Here is a 20,663-nt window from a genome sequence, read left to right on the forward strand (position 1 = left end):
GATGACCATCCACATCCCTGTGACATTATAATCACAGTGGTGGGCCCTCACTCTGAGATCAGATGACCATCCACATACCTGTGACATTATAATCATAGTGGTAGCAATTCTTGTTCAGGTGACAGGGCTCCTTCTCCACAGCATCAGGGCAAGATCTTCCTTCATCAGCAGGTTGTCTGATGGGGTCAGCTGACCTCTGCCGGAAACTGCTTTGATTGCAAGGCTTAAAAAGAACAACACAGCTTCTCAGAAAGGTGAATACTCAGCCCCACAATAGCTGGGGTATTAGGGAGGGCACTAGAGCAGAAGTTAGAACATTTAGGTCACTGGCTAATTTGGACAAGGCAGTTAACCTCATTACATCTCAGTTTTTCTGGGTATTAAATGAAGGTGCTGGATGAGATTCTGATGTCCCATCCATCAATAAGATACTTAAGATGCTATGGGTTAGACACTAATAAGCATATCACCTCATAGCTACCCAAACACATGTACATGTGGTCATTCTTTATTATGGAATGCTAGTTATATATATATGTTATATATGTAATTTCTACATAATGTGTATATATGTGTATATGTCTGTATATATATAAGTCTCTTGTACCTGAGCAAACTATTTTAAAGATGATTTTAAATAAATATCTATGTGTTAGTGACTTTTTTTTCTAAGGCACACATGTGCACAAACATAATTTAGTATCTGAAAAGACTGGCTTGCCACTCTCTTCCAGAGAGTGCTGTGTATAGTCTTGTTTTCTGAGAACGTGAAGCAGGTAGGGACAAGCCACTTTGGACTCTTTCAGGCCTAAAATAATTGCTTCCTCTTCCTCTGCTCCACCGCACTTGGCTCACACCATTGGCGTAACACTGACTGCCCTGTCCATGGTGGGAGTACTGTAAAGGCCAGGCTCCTCTCTATTGTGGGAACACACTGACAGAACACTTGGGTTTTCACATCTGTCTATTCTTTATACTGAACACAGTTCCTGGTAAGCAGAAAATGATTTATCTGTGTTAGTTTAATGAAGGCTTAAGTGAGGAAAAAGAATGAATTAAAGGTAAAATATAAAGCTCAAGAAGCTCAGTTATTCAGTTAGTTAAATATTATTTGCATACAAATTTTTTTTGGTATAAAAACAATCTTATTGGTATAAACTTGTTTTTAAGTTCTCAGAGGTTCAAAATGCATTTTATTAGCACTTTCGGTACATGGCAGAGCCTCAATTATTCTTCTAAAATAATTACCTTTGGTCATTCAAAACAGAAACCAAATGGACCAAGTTCTAGGGAAGTGGTTCCTATTATTGGAACCCCTATTAATAAGGTGACACGGCCAAGGTTTATTATTCCCTCCTTTATAAAAATGGAATCCCTTTGCAACATAATCTGAGACAAAAAGAATCACACAATTATAAAAATAGTTAAACACTATAGAATACGGCCCAACTATTTGTGGTAACTTCAAGTCTGAGGCTATGAAATTAGAATGAAAAATCAGTTGCATACTTTTGTGAAATAGTGGATTCCTCATTGCAGTTAAACCAGCAATGTTTTTCTCCTGTTATATCAAGTGGCTGCCAATCACCATTTTTAATAATAGCATGGAGAAGGAAAATCAATTTCTCCTTGAAAAATATATACCATAGATTATTCATTGAAATTGTTTTATATTGTATTTCAACTAATAATCCACATTAGATGCATATTTTTTCCCATGCTTTCAATGCTGTTTTTGAAATGTACATCTTTACAAAAGTACCCAAGGGTAAGCCCAGGTAAGAAGCCCGATGTGTTTCAAATGACTCTCTTCCCAGTGTCCCATGGAAAAGCCCCTACTGGTTGTTGAAATCTAGAAGCTTTGTGTGATTTGAAATGCTCAGCTGGCTTTCTAGACCCAGAGGGGGTCCAGAGTCAGTGTGCAAAATGTGATTCACTGATGTGCAGCTTTCTTCTTTCTCCTCAGTCTCTTATGCGGGATCTTTTGCTTTTTAGTGGTAATCCCCTAGCTGCAGTACCCTCACCGCGTAGAAGATTATTCCCACCATTTAAATAAAATGGATTGGGCAAACAGCAAGGGGTGACAATAACATGACACCATGAAAGTACCTTTTCTAGCGCTCACTCATTTTCTCTTTTACCTGGAGGGAATCATTATCACCACTGTTTTTTTTTTAACATGCTATGTATTTATAAGGCAAACTGAAGGCCTTTTGTGCTAGTTAGGAGGACGGCTTGAGAAGGAGCATAAAGCTCACAGGACGTCTGTTTCCATGGGAGTGGAAACACTGCTGCCTTTAAATGACACAGAGGATGAAGAGCCCAAGGAAACACACCATGCTTGGTAAATACAGCCCACAAACATATTTTATACATTGAAGTTATTATATTTTCTTAATAATACCTTTAGTGGTAATAAATTAAGTATACTCTTTTGCCTTTGCTTTGTTGATATAAGAAAAAATAAATTAAGTAAGCTCTATATTAATAAAATGGTACAATCATCTCACCAAAACACATTGGGTCCATGGACCCCATTCAGATATCACACAGTCTTCAGGGCATGGTAATTTGCACTCTCTAGAGCCCAGGGGCATCTCTTCTGGGTCACAGAGGTAATCCTCTACGTGTTCAGAAGGGCCATCTGCTGTATTCTGCATGCACCTGGAAGAGACCGTACATACCTTTTAGAAGCAAAGAAACCAGGACAATTAGAATAATGGCCAACCCGTAGGAGTTCTTCTTAAAACATCATCATGGTGATGGGGGGAAGATAGCTTTGTATCTGATGAATAAAATTCTCCAAAAATTTAGACTTGAAAGGATCCCAGCTTCCCTCAAGTATCTGTAGTGTTTCTGCATGATTTAAAGATATATAATTGCATGCACGATCATTCAATCTCTGAGTATAAAACATAATCTTTGTATATATGTTTATACTCCGCATGTCAGGTGATCGTCCTCTGAAATGAAAAGGTCATTTATACTCATATAAGGCAGAAACTAATGAGGAGTGGTCCAAAATGATTCATATAACACATATGATTCATTTTTTCTTCTCAAGAAAGTGGTGGATTCTATGGAAAAGTAGAGTTGAGTTACATATGGTGAAAGACCAGGCACACTGAAATCTCTAAGTGAGGTTTCATTGAGGATTTTCAAAGACAACTAGAGGTATTTATTGATTTGTTCTGTCATTTAGAAAGTAATGTCAGTCTTCCAACTGCTGCTGACCTCAGAAGGAACCCTCAAATGAAAAGACAATTACATCTGTGATAGCACAAATTCTTGAAATGTGGTTATTGGGTCCTCCTACTTCTCGACCTTTTTTACACAATTGTTAGTTTTCTTTTAAGTAGAATAAATTCAAACCTTATATTGATATTGCATTTTATTCTGTTGCATGCCATCATGAAGGGTTCTTTATCTCTTAGTAGTCTGATTAGTGTGGTTAGTATCAGACTTTATTTTCTCGTATGTAATAATCTCTTTTGGCATTTCAAGATGATTGTAGAAGAGAAAAACTTTATCCCTCATCTATAATTGGAGAAGGTCAGCCAACTTGGTGGGTTTGGGAAGAGAATTGATGGGTTTGGGAGACAAAAAAGAAGGCTTGAACTCTCAAACCTACTTCAATGTTTAAAATGTCAATTGAACTACATTAGTAATTATACCTGAAATCTGAGCTTTTCTCAGGGATTTACAGTCAGTAGAGACATTCACAAATCTCCTCTGAAAGATTATCTTTCTATACAGTGCTATTGATGTAAAAGAAATGTCCTTTCCCTGTGAGACACATTCTATGACTGGAAGATTATGCTGTTGGTCATGTCTTAATTGTGTGCACAGCCTAAAAAGTACCTGTATAAATACATACCTATGAATTTTTTAATACAGTTCAGTTTTAATATACTGGATAAATACATAAAAAATCCCCCAAATCTGAAGAGGCAGATATTTATATGATCTCATTGTTGAAAGAGAAAGTCAAATTATGAATCTCTTTGGGAGAATTTTAGTTTCCCAGGAAAAAGGTCTACTTTCAGCAGCATTTTAAAAATGTTCTGTTGATAGTAGCTTAGAGGAGACATGGGGCAGACAAACTTTCAATGCTGAAAAGTTTTTGCTGCTATGAAAAGATTACATTCATGATAGGTACTGATACAACAGATAAGGATTAACTTGTAAGATTTCCTACTGATCCAAAGCTAAGAATAGATGTCCAATACTGTATTAAGTACTTATGCACATAAATCTTCATTTTCAACACCTTTTCTCCTTAATTTTGTATTATCTAGGTACTATATTCATTTTAAGAAAATCACAAGAAATAACAGAAATTCACATAATTCCATTACTCAGAGATAACCACTCTTAATAGACTATATCTGTTTAAAAAATTTTAACAGACTATTATCTTAAACATATACTTTTATTTTGTAAAATAGGAACAAACTTTATCTGTTGTTTATACCATTAAAAACCAACACTATAGATAGTATAGACATCTTGTGTCATTAACTATTTTTTAAAGATACATCTTTATTTTCCATTTTTGAATTCCATTGCTTGAATGTGCCACAATTGCTGAAAAATCCTTACTGTTGGCATTTAGACTATAAGTTTTATTTATTTTATTTGGTATTGACAATTTTAAAAATCACCCTATATACAGAATAAATATTTGGATGAAGTTGTGAGCCCAAAGGAAGGCACTTTAAATTCATTTCCCCTTTGTCAAATGTTTGGCCTTTCTCTTTTCTAAGGAGCAAGAATTATGCTTTGGGAAAACCGAACTGTGTTTGAAATACACAGTGTAGAAGGAAGTTAGAAATTAAGGGCAGAGCAGAGGCTCCACAGGTGCTGATGTAAGAAGGTGCATTGATCGTCTGCAGAACATTCAAAGACAACAACGGTGACTAAATCTGTCTGCGTTTTGTTATTACCATGTCCTGATAATTCTAAAAGATGTCAGTCCAGAAAAAATCCTTCTCACCAGCAAACCACTTCTACCAGCTTGATAAGTCCAACTCTCTTAAAAGAGAAAGAATGTGATTGAATATGATTAAACCTGCTTTTTTTATAGACTTATCTATCTTGAAATGTCACCCAACGCTTGCATCGAAATAGGACATTTTGACCTTAATTAGCAAACGATTTGGTTAGGGAGGTGTCCTACTCAATCAGCAACAAACAGGAACATTATTACACGATCAGAGATCACAGTCAATACTGACCTTCTCTTTTCTCTATTTGCATTAAAGAGGTTTACTGAAAAAATAAATTGGCCTGAAAAGTTATTTTGTTTAGCATACGTTTGGAAATGTTGAGAATATTTACAAAGCAAAAAAACAACAACATACACAGATAATGGAAGGGAAAGCTGAAAACAAAACCATAATCCAATTCTTTCATTATAATTTCTATTTTTAACATAAAAACAACTAACCTAATCAAATTATTAATATATAAAAATATTTTAATTTTTTTATGAAAAAATTTAATTTGGAAGGAGAATAGTGGAAAACAGAATCTCCGTTTCTTCTGTTTCTCTATCTATTCATTACCTCCCACCACCACCTTATGTCATACCAGGGAAAAATAATTTGAGAGTTCAGATGGGCTACTGGAAAAAGAAATAGAATGCTTTTTATTGTAAGTTAAGTTATACATAGGTTTATATGTAAAGGTTTATGATATAAGTTCTCATTTGTTCTAATTTCCAATTGAAAAAGATTAATGAATATCTATCTTAAACCTTAAATTCACAAAAAATTAGGTTATGGGTGAGTATGAACTTCATAACAAGTTCTGGTTTTGTTTGGCAAGCAATTTTTATTTATTAATTTAGGGTATATGTGTACAGGTGCACTTTTGCCACATGGACCTATTCCTTGGTGGTGAAGTCTGGGTTTTTCGTTTTAATCATTGCTTGAATTGTGCACATTGTACCCATCAGGCAATTTCTCATCTCTCGGCCCCCTCCCCCTCTCCCTCCTTTCCAAGTCTCCAGTGTTGACTACTTGACATTGGAGGAATTAGGCAATTCCCTAGGCATTAGGGAATTCCCATGACTATGACAATTTCTTTGTTTAGAGTAACTTATGGAATAAGTTTAATTAAGGTAACAAACATGTAACAGGATCATTTCAACACAAGGAGGGGTACACGGGATATCCGACCTTGTTTGTCCATTGGATTTTTCCGCAATTATGAAAATACAATCTGGGCCGTCCTACAGAGAGTTGCTAGCCTCATGTCACTACAGAGCACTGGAAATATGCCTAGGATGACTGAGGAGATGCATTTTCAGGTCTATGTAACCTTAATTAGTTTAAATTTAAATCGGCATGGTTGGAATCAGATGTGGTCAGTGGCTGCCCTACTGGGCAGTGCAGCTAAAAAGAATGAGTGAGAAGCAAGAGGCTGTCAAGGGTTCCAATGAAGATGTCTCTGGCTGAGCCAGTTTGATTAAAAAGGAGCAAGAATTTAAAACTGATTATTTTTTAAAATCCACTTAGAAATGTATTTGGCCATTAAGAAAAGAAGGATTTGGGATTGTAAATCTGCATTAGCTCAGCTTCAGTACGATGTTCCCTCTCTTTAAGAGTATCCTGAAGTGAAGCTTCCTAAATTAGACGTATTATAAACTGCTGCTTGAAGCACATCTGCTTAGAGTTTTCCATGAACACGTTCTCCAAAACAAAGCTAAAGCTAAACTTAACCAGGAGACTGGGGAGGAGTGAGTGCCCATGACGGCACGTGGGAGAGTGGAAGATGGTTGTGTGTCTTGCTTCTCTGTGCAATTAGGCTTGGCCTTACCTTACTTTTCGGGTTTGCACGCCCTCACCACAGTTATCCCGCATATTCACAAAGGTCACCTTGCAGAGACTCCAGGGCTCTGTGACCCAAATGTACTGGCTGCAGTCACTGTGGCAGGGGACAACCTCATACACCTGAAACACACACACACATGGGTCTCAGTGGTCAGGCAATCCTAGAGGAGTGAGTGGGAAGACTCATACCACAATCACTGCTTCACTGGTAAGCTACTTCCACACCCTCCTTTATCGTTCATTATTCTAAAATAGCAGTAGAGAGAACTCTCTTGAGGCGAGCCCTGTCGTAGCCTGTGGCTCTTGCCAGTTTGTTACAGGGGTAGATCTGATCCACTGGCCTGCAATAGATGTGTTAGTCATTTTCCTGTGCTGACCCTTACCACACTGTATTACAATTTCCTAGACCATCTGAATAGTTTTGTCTTTCTTCAATACTAAGCTCAGAGTACTCCTATGCTGGGCACTTAATATGGATTTGTTGAGTAAAAGCAGGTGAGTGGATAAATTAGATGGGTATATAAATATAGCTGTTTTTCATGTAAATGTAATTTGTCCTGTTTTCCAAATAAATAGGTTGTGATGACAGGAATTTACTTTTCTTGTGTTTTGTATATAAATTAAATTGAAAGATAAATAATTCTTTAAAAAGTCATCTTAAAATTAATCCTCATTTGAGATTGAAGGCAAGATCTGAAATTGGTCTCCCTGCATAGCTACAGCCCCAAGCCATGAAGGCTGCATGAAGAAAAGCAAACTGTCTGTGCTCTGGGGCCATAAGCCCCACTTGGAAGTACCTGTGAGTTTCAGGATTTTTTAGAGCAATGAACCAATGATGCTCTTTTCTCAATGAGAAGAAAGACTAAATAAAAGAAATAAATGGCTCACAATCCACAGCAACAAAGCAGGCTCAAACATGAAAGCAAAATATTTTAAGATATTTTCATAATCTGGTATTTTACACACAAAAACTATAATCTATATATGTTTTATGTACATAATTACTGAATATGTAGATTTAGATAGCCCATTGGAGCCATTCATTTGTGTCAATTTTAGCAGGCTAAGTTCCCAAGTAAAATAAATACAATGAACCTATCCAAATGCAAATAAAAAATACGCAATGCTGGAATCAGATTCTGCAATCATCTCCGTAAGTGACCACATTCACATTTGGGTGCTATGTTAAAGTAGAACTGAATAGCACAGAGGAAAACATTACCCTACACTTTGTAGGGAAGGGGAAATGCTGTTTCCCCTAATGCCTTGATGGCTTTCATTTTAATCTCCTAAATTGAAGTGAATACAGATCAGTTTAGAGCAATCTCCACCTTCCCCGTTTTCAACCCACTTGAACTATTTATTTCCTCTCCCTCTGAAAAGCCTGAGAGCTTTAATAAGGAGTGTCATTGCCTTGTCAAGGTTAGTGTAGTGAAGCTTGTTTTCCCCACTCCATCACCTCAGGCCCTGGTATTAAAAATAACGCAATGCAGGTAACTGTGCTGGCAAATAAAAAGGGAATAGCTACAGAAAAATAAAATTTAATGGAGAAATGTGATATTTTCTTCCTATAAAACATAAAAGAGCAGGAAAAGCAAAGTATTCTCAGAAATCATAAATTTTTTTTTAGAAAAAGCATTCTATTAAAAACCATGAGATTTAAAGGTTCTTACCTGTGCCTGGGGTCGTGAGCAACAGGAGTGAAGAAAAGAGAGAGAAACAAAGATAAGTAAAAATATCAGTACATTATGAGAAGACTGTGCAGGGCAGGATTCAAATATCATTATCCCTAGATAGAAGCCTATTTTTTGAATAAAGGACTAGAACATTTTAAGGAAGATACACAAATGAGTATTACAAACAGCAATTGCCACTTATATACCATGGGGGATTGGTACATGATTGAAAATAACTTGTGATCCAACTTGTGAACGGACTAGTATCTAGCTGGCCATCTATTTATAGATGAATCTATTGATTGATCTTAATCAATTCATCTATCTGCTTGTAGGAAATAAGGATTTGAGGATTTGCTTTGTCAACTAGATAATGGACCTTTGGAGACCATTTTCAAGCCAACGGGCCCACTATTATTTTATTGAAGAATGTATACCTGCAGTAAAAATCTATGTGATTTACAATTTTTAACAATAACACAAAATTTTACATATTCTTTACCTTCCTTAGATATTTTACTAATACATACATCCCTAGCAGTTTCTATTTTTTTGTGGAACATTTATTCTCAATGTCATATGTTCAAAAGTTGACTATCTTTTGTTTTAGCTTTGATTTTTTAATTATTAGTATCTCAATAAACCTCTGTAGTCTGATAAAAAGTACACAAATGTCCCTCTCAAATTCAGTAACAGATTATATCAGAATGGGGAAGTGACAGGGAAATTGTTCGCCCTAAAGACTTTTCACAACAAAGACAGTTTAACACAGATCTTGAACCTTTAGAAAGTAACCATTAAAGAAAAGGCTGAGGCAAACATCCTATTTTAATTGTAGATCTGACTTGGCATACACACAGATGTAGGACACTAAAGTTAAACGGGGATGAGTATGTGTGGAATTTCTCTGTATTAGGACTATGGACCATGACTTATTTATTAAAATTAAATCTTCTACTGGAAATTCAAGGTTTCAAAATTTGTAGAGAAATATTCTTTTGTATCATGCACATTTTAGTTCAGTTATTCTGTCTGACAATTACATAAATAGAATCATGAAACTGAATTTTCTTCTTGGGAAATTTCAGTAGTGTCTTTAGAAATGTGAGATGCTCTATGACAGGGAAGCTCAGCAACCAGTAGATGGCAGCAGTGGAGTACATTACTCACCCTCAGTTGCATTAAAAGGCTAAAAGTCAGCAACTTCACTTTGGAAAACTGAGATTCTTTTTTTTCTTTTCTTTTTTCTTCCTTTTTTTTTTTTTTTTTTTGCAGTTTTTGGCCAGGGCTAGGTTTGAACCCACCACCCCCGGTACATGGGGCTGGCACTCTACTCCTTGAGCCATAGGCACCAGCCAAAAAACAGAGATTCTTTGAGAGCACGTTCTATAAAATTTACTTCTCTGTCTCATATTTATTTATTTCATAAAAAAATTCTTTTTATATTTTCTCTAAAGTGTTTTATGAATAAATTTAGGTTAATTTATGAAGAAAAGTATGTGTGCTGGTAAGCAGTGTGTTTGGAGATGAAAATTAGACAAAATGAAACATTTCTACATATTTAAGGATGTAGTTTACTTATTGTGACTTAAATTCAAATATGCAACTGAACATCTAGACATAGTATGTGAAATTCACTTTTTGTTAATTTACATAGAGGCCAAACCCAATACATTTAAATTTAAATTTCATTTAAATCTGTCACAATTCTCCTATTAGCCTTTTTACTTTTTATCTCCAACAGAATACGAGCAACAATCATTAACAGAAGCTAGGAAAGCATGCATCTAAAGTCAAATAAAGTTCCAAATGAAATTGCAAATGACTGTTGACTAATTTGATAGCTATTTTGAGGCCTTCTTTATATTTCCTTTTCCTAAATTTATTTTATAGCAAACAAATTTAAACACAAAAAAGATGCATATTTTTCTAATTTTAGAACCAAACCCATATACTTGCTTTAATTTTAATTTAGTTTGTAATTGAGATTTTTTTCTGAGCATTTAGGGGAGCTATGAGAATAAGATAATCTCAGTTCATGAATTACATACAATTTCATGACAGATTAAATACCTTGACATTATTTCAAAGATAGGTGTCATTTTTCTCTCTACCGAATTATATTAATATTCATGCACTTGCAGGGGACTGAATCTCCAGAGAAAACACAGATATTATATCTAAAGTGAGATTTTAATAACACATATATTTAATGTGAGAATCTAATAACACACATATTTACTAAGACATTCTAAACAAGACAGTGGGTCAAATTTTTTATTCAGAAGCTATTATATACCCTTCTCCATTTTAGAGAAAAAAATACATCGTTGTGAATTTCGGCAGTTATCCTGATATGCTCAATGATGGGAAATACCTGGTTGACGTGATCCAGTTTGGGGCAAGGCCTTCCTCCGTTATAGGGTTTTTCTCGAAGCCACTTAGAACGAACCTTCACGCCGCTCCCACAGGACTTGCTGCAGCGCGACCAGTTGGACCACTCGCTGAGCTTGCAGTCCGAGGGGCAGGGGATGATGCAGGCCTCTTCAATGTAACCTGCGTGCAGGAAAATGAGATGAGAACCATCTCTTGCACCTGTCACTCTCCCACCGCCACCCACCATGCGAGCTCATTTAGAGCTTCCCAGTCTGCCTTGACAGCAGCATGTAAGGCAGAGGTGTCTCTGTTGTTAGGGACTCAAATTAAATTCTGGAGGAAAATGACACACACATACGACGACTCTGTTAAAATAACAGCTGAGCAGCTGCCATATGATCTGCTCAGGATTCAGGCTCACCGCATTTAAACATTTCTGACTTTCTGACAGCTCGTGCTTAATTGACAATAACTTGTCTGCTACTGTAATCATTCTCATGCTGCAAGAATGATATGTTAAAATAATTATAACATAGTTTTCTATAAAAACCTATCTGCTAATGTCACATAAGTTCAATGTTCTGAGTCCGTGAGATGTTTTTGCTCAATGAGGAAAGCCAGCCCCTTTTAATCAACATCCCAAAAGAAACCATCTAACTTAGCACCTTATGTTTCCCCTTCTTTCAAAATCGAGTCTGCAGGAGAGAAATGAGAGGTGTTATATAAATAATGCCTCATATTGTTACAGTGCTGTCAGTTTCAAAGCACCTTCATATCTCATATCCATCTGAGCCTTCTGAAAATCTTATAAATGTATTGTGTAGGGATTGATATTCTAATGGGCCGGTAAGAAAAGAAATGCAGAGAGATGACTGACAAGTCAAATATTACACAGTAAGAGATGGGGAAAGGTTCTTTAAGGTCTAGTCAAGTACTAATCCTAACAAATCACACAGGCAGTTGAATTAATAGTCTACAGATTTGGTTTGGACAATGGGAGTGTTTTCCTTGAACAGTCCTTTACTAATAACTTGGCATTTCACAATACCAATTTATTATTATTTTCAAGGCAACTATTTGGAAAGGCAAAATTCCTCTAGTCAAGAATCAAATATATGGCTGGCCTCCGTAATAGTCTGCTTTTGGAGAAAGGTCATTTTCCGGTACAATGTAACACTCTGTCTTACCATTTTACCTTAACAGCAGAAATTTCATTTTGAAGATGATTTTAAGATAAACAATTTACACCACAAAACTTAAGTAGGTTTAAAGAAATTTTATTGAGATGTAATTGTTGTACCAAGAAAATCAGCTCGTGTTTTGGTTTTTAGTGTACATGTACTTGAAAACATCATCAATCTGATTTTAGAACACCTTTATCACACTAAAAAATACCCTATATTTTCTGGCAATCGCTTCTTGTTTTCCCCTCCCTCATTTCTTATCAATCAGTAATTTCTGTTCCATCTCTATGAATTTGCCTATCCTGGACATCTCATATACATGAAATCAAATACTATGGGGACTTTCATGATTGGCCTTGGGTTCTTTCACTTAGTATAATGTTGTCAAATTTCATCTACTTTGTAACACATACCAGTACTTTCTTTTTCTATGAATGATTAATTCATTCATTATTTCATTGTACGGATATACATTTTACTGAGCCATTCACTGGATGGCTAAATATGAATAATCCTGCTATGGAATGTCTAGGAGTGGAATTACTTGGCCAAATGGTAACTTTATATCTAACTTTTTCAGGAAACATTAACTTGTTTTCTGAAATGACTGCACAATTTTACATTCTGCTAGCAATGTATGAATGCTTCAGTGTCTACAAAGCCTTGCCATGCTTGTTATTATCTATCTTTTTTATTTTAGTATACTTTGAAGAACAAAAGTTCTACATGTTAATGAAATCCATTTCTCTATTTTTTTCTTTGGTTGCTTGTGCTTTGGTGTCATATCTAGGAAATCATTACCTATTCCAAGGGCATAATGGCTAATGCCAAAGTTTTTTCTAAGAAGTTTATAGCTGTAGTCCTTAAATTTAGATTCTTTTATTTTGAGTTAATTTTTGTGCCTGATGAAAAGTAGGAGTCCAACTTCATTCTTTTGAATGTGGCTATTGAGATATACTAAACCCATTTGTTAAAAAGACTATTTTTTTCCTCAATGAATTGTTTTGGCACTCTCATTAAGAATCAATTGACCATAAACGCAAGAGTTTATTTTTGTACTAAATTCCATTCTGTTTATGTCTATGTCTAATCTTATGCCAGTACCACACTGTCTTGTCTACTGTAACTTTGCAGTGTGTTTTGAAATCAGAAATTGTGAGTCTTCCTGCTTAGTTCTTTTTAAAATTAGTCTGGCTATTTTGAGTCCCTTCTATTTCTGCATAAATTTTAGAATCAGATTTTCAATTTCTTAAAAAAAAAAAGGAAGCTAGGGTTTTGTCAGAAATTGCATCAAATTCGTTAATCATTTATCAAATCCACTGATCAATTTGAGAGTATTGCCATCTTAGTCCAGGTACTCAGTGCTTCTTTCCATTTTGTTTTTCTTCCCATTTTTTTAGACTATCTTTAATTTCCATCAATGGTGTTACGCAGTTTTCAGTGTACAAGTCTTGAACTTATTTTGTTATACTTAACTCCTAAGTATTTTATTCCTTTTATTTTGGGTGGATTTGAAAGGAATCAATAAGCTTTGATTTCTTTAATTACGGGAAAACCACCATTGAACCACATAGCAAATTTAATCTATTACCTTTTGCCCAGCCCGCCCTTGATTGAAATAGTGCTCAAATGCTAGCCAGTTTTACTAGCTAGCATTTCCTTGCCTTGTGTAATCATTAATTACCTGGAACACGTGATAAAGGCTTTTACCACCCTCCAACATTCTGATAGAGTTCACTTGTGATAGGATCTGATTTTTTTTGAAATTAATATATTTTCTTGTTTATTAAGCTCTGCCTATTTTTCTAAACTTAACTTTTTAAAAAGCAGGAAATTTGTAGCTTCACATGCAACTGCCAGAAATAATAGAGAGTTTCTTCATATACTTTTACCAGTTTCTTCAATGGTAACTAGCATATGATTTCAACTAAGATACTGATACTAATACAATCCACTGACAGGTTTCACCAGTTTTACTTGTACTCATTTCGGTGTATGAGAGCGCATCGGAACACTATCGTATGTGTCAGGTGAAACCAGGAAAATACAGAAGAAAAACAGATGTGTGGCCTAGCTCTCTACATATTATCTCCTATACTCTTGTCAAAGAAATTCATTGTTTGTTTTAAGCTTTCAATTTAAACTCCATACACAAAAGTGCATCTTTCCTAAGTGTAAAGTTCACTGAACATGCTCAAGAAACTAACTCTCCAGACCCTCCTTTGTGCCCCCTTCTAGCCACTGTGTTTATTGAAACACTGTCCCTTCTTAGTGACTTCCCACAAAATAGAACAGATCTACTTTTAAAATTTTTATGTAAATAGAGCCACATAGTGTACAGCTATCTGTGCCAGCCTTCCTTCTTCAGTCTACTTTGTAATGGGAGCATCATCCCCATTGCTGTGTGTTGGTGAAGGCTGTGCATTCTCACTGACACGTGGCGTTATATCCTATGGCTTATTTATTCATTCTATTGTCGGTGAGCATTTGGGTAGTTTTCAATATGGGGCCATTATTTTTTTTTTTTTTTTGGCCAGGGCTGGGTTTGAACCCGCCACCTCTGGCATATGGGGCCGGCACCCTACTCCTTTGAGCCATAGGTGCCGCCCAATATGGGGCCATTATTAACAGTGCCTCTGTGAACATTCTAGAACATGTATTTTGGTGAACATTTCTGTTGGGTGTATTTCTAGGAGAGAAATTGATGAGACAGAGAATATGCATATTACATAATCTTATTGTAAGTAAAGAAAACATTTAAAACATAGGATTACAAATTTGGAATGAAGAGCAGGATATAATGAAAATGTTTTCGAAAGTGGGAATTAGTCTCAGATAATCTCCTGGGGGGCAGATGGGACAAATGATATCTTTTCAGCTGTGAGATGTCAGATGTTAAAGACAGAAAGAAAATGCCAATGGTAGGCTTTGAATATATTTCTGATATTACAGTATTGATAATGATTCAGAGGAAAATACGACAGATAATTGAAAAAGTACTTTGCAATAGTGTTTATTGAAATTTTGAAAAGCATAGCTATTCTTCAAATAGATTGCATTGATCTGAAAACCTCATACTTTGACTTTTATTATGATCTGAGGTGGGAGAAGTAAGTCCCTTTCATTGTTTTTAGTTGAAATATATTTCAAATATCATTTGCTTTTTTCTTGTGGCACAGTTAGAAAATAAATTTATCAGAACTAGTATGAGATGCCTAAGAAAAATCCTCTTAATCAGGCCAGTAACAATTTGTTTTCCATTAAAAAGTAACAGTTTAGGGTGGTGCCTGTGGCTCAAAGGAGTAGGGTGCCGGCCCCATATGCCAGAAGTGGTGGGTTCAATCCCAGCCCTGGCCAAAAACTGCAAACCCCCCCCAAACAAAAAAACAGTAACAGTTTAATAAATAGAATCAAACTGTAAAAATGTAAAAAGTCATTTCTAAATCAATAACATTATGATCCAACTATTTAAAAATATTTGTAAAAGTACAATTAATCAAAAAAATCCCCAGGCGGTGCCTGTAGTTCAGTGGGCAGGGCGCCAGCCCCATATGCCAAGGGTGACAGGTTCAAACCCAGCCCCGGCCAAACTGCAACAAAAAAAATAGTCAGGCATTGTGGCGGGCACCTGTAGTTCCAGCTACTTGGGAGGCTGAGGCAGGGGAATCACCCTAAGCCCAGGCGCTGGAGGTTGCTATGAGCTGTGTGACGCCATGGCAATGGGCGATAAAGTGAGACTGTCTCTACAAAATAACAACGACGGCAAAATAAAACTAATCATAACGAATATTATCAATGGCTTTAGCAAAAGAACAGTAGTATTTCAAATATAATAAAGTTATTAAAATATTTCTAGAAGAAATACATTTTTCCATCTTGATAAACTGAAAAATGACTGTCAAAAGTAAATCTTTAAACTTTTATTATTCAGCAACTATTCCTGAAAACACAGCCACGTGATCTTTCTTGTCATTACTTTGTAGAGTAACAGATTAGTGGAAATTCTTTCTTTCCATTTTATCTGTTGAAATATCGTGGCATTAGCGAGATTTAATGTGTATGACTTTAGACTGATTCACATTGTATTATTAAGGAAGGAGATATAAAACTTTTATGTCTGATTTTCCAAAAGCATATTCCAGAAAACATCTCTCAAATAAAACTCAATCTATTAAACTGTTAAAAGATACAAATTAGGAACTGAGATAAAGATAAAACTGCAAATGAGGATATTGCCTAGCATCTCATTTTTATTTTCCAATGTCTGACAACATTCAATAATTGCCTGTCATGTTTATCTAGCACCATTAAAATCCTCCAAGCTACTAGTAAACTGCTAGATAAGCATTCCTTGCCTTTTCTGTTAAGATCATTTTTGAGGGCAATTAACACCAAACAATCATGGGGGATGGAGAGAGAAACATTTGAAGCATTTTAAGGCTAAATAAACTACTGGCATCTTATAGCAATTTATGGTTTCTGAGGATGATGGAATAAAATAAACAACTTCACAGTTAGGATATTAAAACTTTTAGCCATTCAACACTAAATTTGACACTTGGAAAAATCAAACTCCTGGCTTCTGATCATATTTTTGGTATCCCCTATCTGTTGTGATTGCTGGCTTCAGGTTGAAATGAATACAGAATACTAGCAGGCTGCACATGTCAACCAGAGGACATACTGCCTTTGAAATATATTGAAGCACCTCATTCATGTGAGTTATGAATGTGCAGATAAAGTAGATTTCAACAACCTTTACAATTACTAAATTGTGCTGTTGAAAGGAGCACAGTTGATGGAAAGAATTCATTTTGAAAGCAGATGGGAAATATTGGTCGGTTCTGATTTACAACTATGTGAATGAATAACTCTGGCACTCTTAACTGAAACATCTGGATTAATCTCAAAAGTGACCTCAAAAATCTCTCTTACTTAAATGTGTATTATATGCAATGACTATAAACCAGGGAAGAGAAAATTTAACTAGACTTTTATCTATGGGAGTCCTCATGGGATTGAAAAAAAGTGGAAAAAAATTTGTAAGAACTTCCCAAATGGACAGAATATTCTATAGCAATTATATAGTAAAAATTGGTAATTTGATAACCTAGGGAAATCAGAGTACTATTTATGTATACAAACTCTAATAATCCCATGTGGTTCCCAAACTCACATATTCAATGGATGAAAAGTTAGGAGTAAATATCAGACAATTAATTATTATAGTGAAGTGCCTGGGTAAATTTATATAACTATAATCAAGTGCTGTTTTACTTTTATTTATGTTTCTTTTATAAATTTATAGATGTTTATACTAATAGATTTTCCCAGAGAATTTCAACATCAGTATGAACGGCTGTGAGGTTCTGTAACTGTTGTTGTTTCAATAGTGGGAGGTCAGTTAATGACTCTGCTAATTTAGATTCATTTAGGTCTATCTAAATAGAAGTTCATTATCAAACCTACTTTTCTTGTTGTTGTTTAAATAGATGTAGGGAGTACAAGTGGTTTTTTATTATATAGTTTTACTGCACAGTGGCCAAATCTAGGCTTTTCACATACCTGTCATATGAGATTTCTATTGTACAATAAAGAATTTGGCTGGCAGTTGTACCTGTTTCCTGGAAGGAAGGCCTCTCAGCACTAAAATTTCCCAAGGAATAGATACGCGTATCTCTGTTATTCACGGTGGGGTCTTGGACTACATGTGAGTTTATGCTAAAGAGGTATCTCAGGAGGCTGGCTGATCACACCAGAAAGACCAACCAGGTGAGTAGAGAGTTGAAGCTTTGAGCCACACGGAATCTGAGAGACCTCCAGGGAAGGGGGAGACTGCGTTTAGCCATGTGGCCAATGACTCTATCAATTATACCTATGTAATGAAACCCCAAATAGAAACTCTGGTCACCAATGCTCAGGTGAGCTTTTTGTTTGGTAATATACATCAGCGTGCTGTAAGGAGGATGCGGCCTGATTCCGTGGGGAGAGAACACAGAAGTTTCACGTTTCAGATCCCCCAGACCTCACCTGCTTGTCTGCTTTGCCTGGTTCTGATTTGTGTTCCTTTGCTATAATAAAAACTTCAATGGTAAGTATAGTGCTTTTCTGAGTTCTGTGAGTCATTCCAGTGAATTATTGCGCTTGAGGCAGTAGTGGGAACCCACAAACATATAACAAGCCTGTCAGAAGGAAGGGGGGCCTAGGGACCCGTGAACTTGCAGCTGGTGCCTGGAGTAAGAGCAGACTTGTGGTGCACTGAGCCCGTAACCTGTGAAGGTTGGCCTAACTCTGAGTAGTCTGTGTTAGGACATACTGCACATTTGGATATATGATATCTTTTGTTAAAAAAGAAAATAAATAAACTTATTTATGTAAGTACCTTTATCTATAGTTTACTTATTCAACCGAAATAAAAACTTTGGAAATAATTATGGAGATCAAGGTATTTATGGACTTTCTCTTTAAATTTAACCTTTACAATTTTAACTAACACTGTATTAAAAATCAGAGGCTGAGTTTTAAAAAACCCACTTTGGCAACACAAGGGTTTGTAAACAATACAAACATATGTGATGAAGTGTTCATCATAATGTAATGGGAAATAAAGTGACTTTGATTCTTATTAGAATAATTTATTTTTAGCTAAATCTAATGCAGAACACTGTGCTTTCAATCGATGGAAATCCAGTATGGCTATGAAAATATTTCCAAAGGATGATCTTTAAACTCTCATTTGTTAGGTTCTAATTCGTGTTGACTATAACAAAAAGTGTTCTGTGATAAGTTGGAAAACTGTTGCATTAAACTAGGTTAAATAGGTTACTCTAGACTCCCCCCTACCCCCCCGTGGTAATATAAACTATTAATTTCTAGAAGAAAGAATCAGGCATTGCATTCCTGTAATTATCGACTTTTTCCTACAGTATGTTACTGGACCAATGAGAAACAGATCATCCAGAGAGGTACAACTATAATGCTTTAAAACTGGATTCATGTTTTGAACCATATAGACTTTTAAGAATTTTTTAAAAGAGATTTTTTTCACTATACACTTCCAGATATGAAAGAAAATGTAAAATAAACCAACAAATCAAAAGAAAAAATGACTCTAAAAGCTTATGAAAGTTTATTCTCACCTGATTTTATGTTTTAAAGTTCTAAAGGTCAGACTTCTGAGTAAGCTATCAAGATATTAATTTCAGCAAACAAAAGGTAAAGTGTTATGTGTTTAAACTTCCTGTTTTTTAAAAAAAGTCTATTTATAAGATCAAAGAGATCAAATTTGTTTTATATACAGATTAACTAAAATTTCTCATAAAAGCTACATAGGCTTTCAATGCAACTATGCAGAAATAGGATAAATATTGATACAGGGCAAGTAAAGGTTTTTTCTTTAAAAAATTAAATTTAAAATGCACACATATTTGTGGGTATGCTTGAAGGTTTACTTTCTGAGCCTGCAGCCATGCTTATGTTTAATATTTAAGGCCTTCTTCATGCATTTATACAAAAAAAATTCCTATGCTTAAGCCTTAATCACTGCTTGAACATTTTGATGACTCTTTGAAGTAGAAGACTTACATTTTAGGAATGAAACTAAATTCAATTAATACAAAATAGAGTTTTAAAACTCTTGAATTTGCAGGGTTTTCCTAATCTAATAAAAGTCAGTATCTGGATTCAGGCCATTTTGTATCTTTATAAATTATAAAGCCCTGTAACATTACATAAATAATGTACAGCTCTATGGTCATACTGCAGCTGCCCTTTGTAAATTTGATAAAGGGCCACCAGGTAGAAACTGGTAGGAGAAATAACAGCCATTGTTCCCTTGCTTGCTTTCCCAATCATTGTTTACTACTCAAGAGTCATACCGCTGATGGTCATAAATATTCTTAGGATTTCTTCATTGGTCCCATAGACAACATCGCCCTTGTGAAACCTAAAGCCTAGTTTTTGAGTTGTTGTCAAGGCCCAGCACTCTGGTGGAACGGCTGACCTAGGCAGACCTGAGGCCAATACCAAGACACTGGCTCAGCTGGTCTTGTTAACTCCACTCAAGAAGTGACTCAGCAAAGAAGACAATTTGTACACACTTATGTTCTGTCCCAAACCCAGGCCATTAGCAGACCCAATTGCCTAGCTCTTTACCTGCCAAACTATCCTTAAAAACCTTTTCTCCCGGCTCGGTGCCTGTGGCTCAAGTGGCTAAGGCGCCAGCCACATACACCTAAGGTGGTGGGTTCGAATCCCCAGCCCAGGCCAGCCAAAAAATGATGACTGCAACCAAAAAAAATGGCTGGGCATTGTGGCGGGTTCCTGTAGTCCCAGCTACTTGGGAGGCTGAGGCAGGAGACTCGCTTGAGCCCAGGAGTTGGAGGTTGCTGTGAGCATGATGCCATGGCACTCTACCCAGGGGGATAGCTTGAGGCTCTGTCTAAAAAAAAAAACAAAAAAACAAAAAAACCTTTTCTCCCAAATTGTTGAGGAGATGGACGTGAGCACTTCCATCTCCTCACATGGCACCTGTGATATTACACCCCTTGTCTGCTGTACCCTCTGCTGTCTCAGTGTACCGCTTCCTCTGG

General features: G+C 35.9%; 1 protein-coding gene across 1 annotated transcript in view; it reads right to left on the bottom strand.

The window, feature by feature from the left end:
- THSD7A (thrombospondin type 1 domain containing 7A) overlaps positions 1–20,663 on the bottom strand; it is a 420,187-nt gene that overhangs the window by 23,158 nt on the left and 376,366 nt on the right. Inside the window, exons 14-18 of the mRNA XM_003782710.3 lie at positions 10,890–11,068; positions 8,510–8,515; positions 6,823–6,956; positions 2,511–2,664; positions 79–223 (exon numbers count right to left, since the gene is read on the bottom strand). Of these exons, the coding sequence (XP_003782758.1) occupies positions 79–223; positions 2,511–2,664; positions 6,823–6,956; positions 8,510–8,515; positions 10,890–11,068 (618 nt within the window). The remainder of the gene's footprint in view (positions 1–78; positions 224–2,510; positions 2,665–6,822; positions 6,957–8,509; positions 8,516–10,889; positions 11,069–20,663) is intronic.

This window comes from Otolemur garnettii, unplaced genomic scaffold (genome assembly GCF_000181295.1).
Source record: "Otolemur garnettii isolate 467f Iridium unplaced genomic scaffold, OtoGar3 scaffold00005, whole genome shotgun sequence".
NCBI classification, from domain to species: Eukaryota; Metazoa; Chordata; class Mammalia; order Primates; family Galagidae; genus Otolemur; species Otolemur garnettii.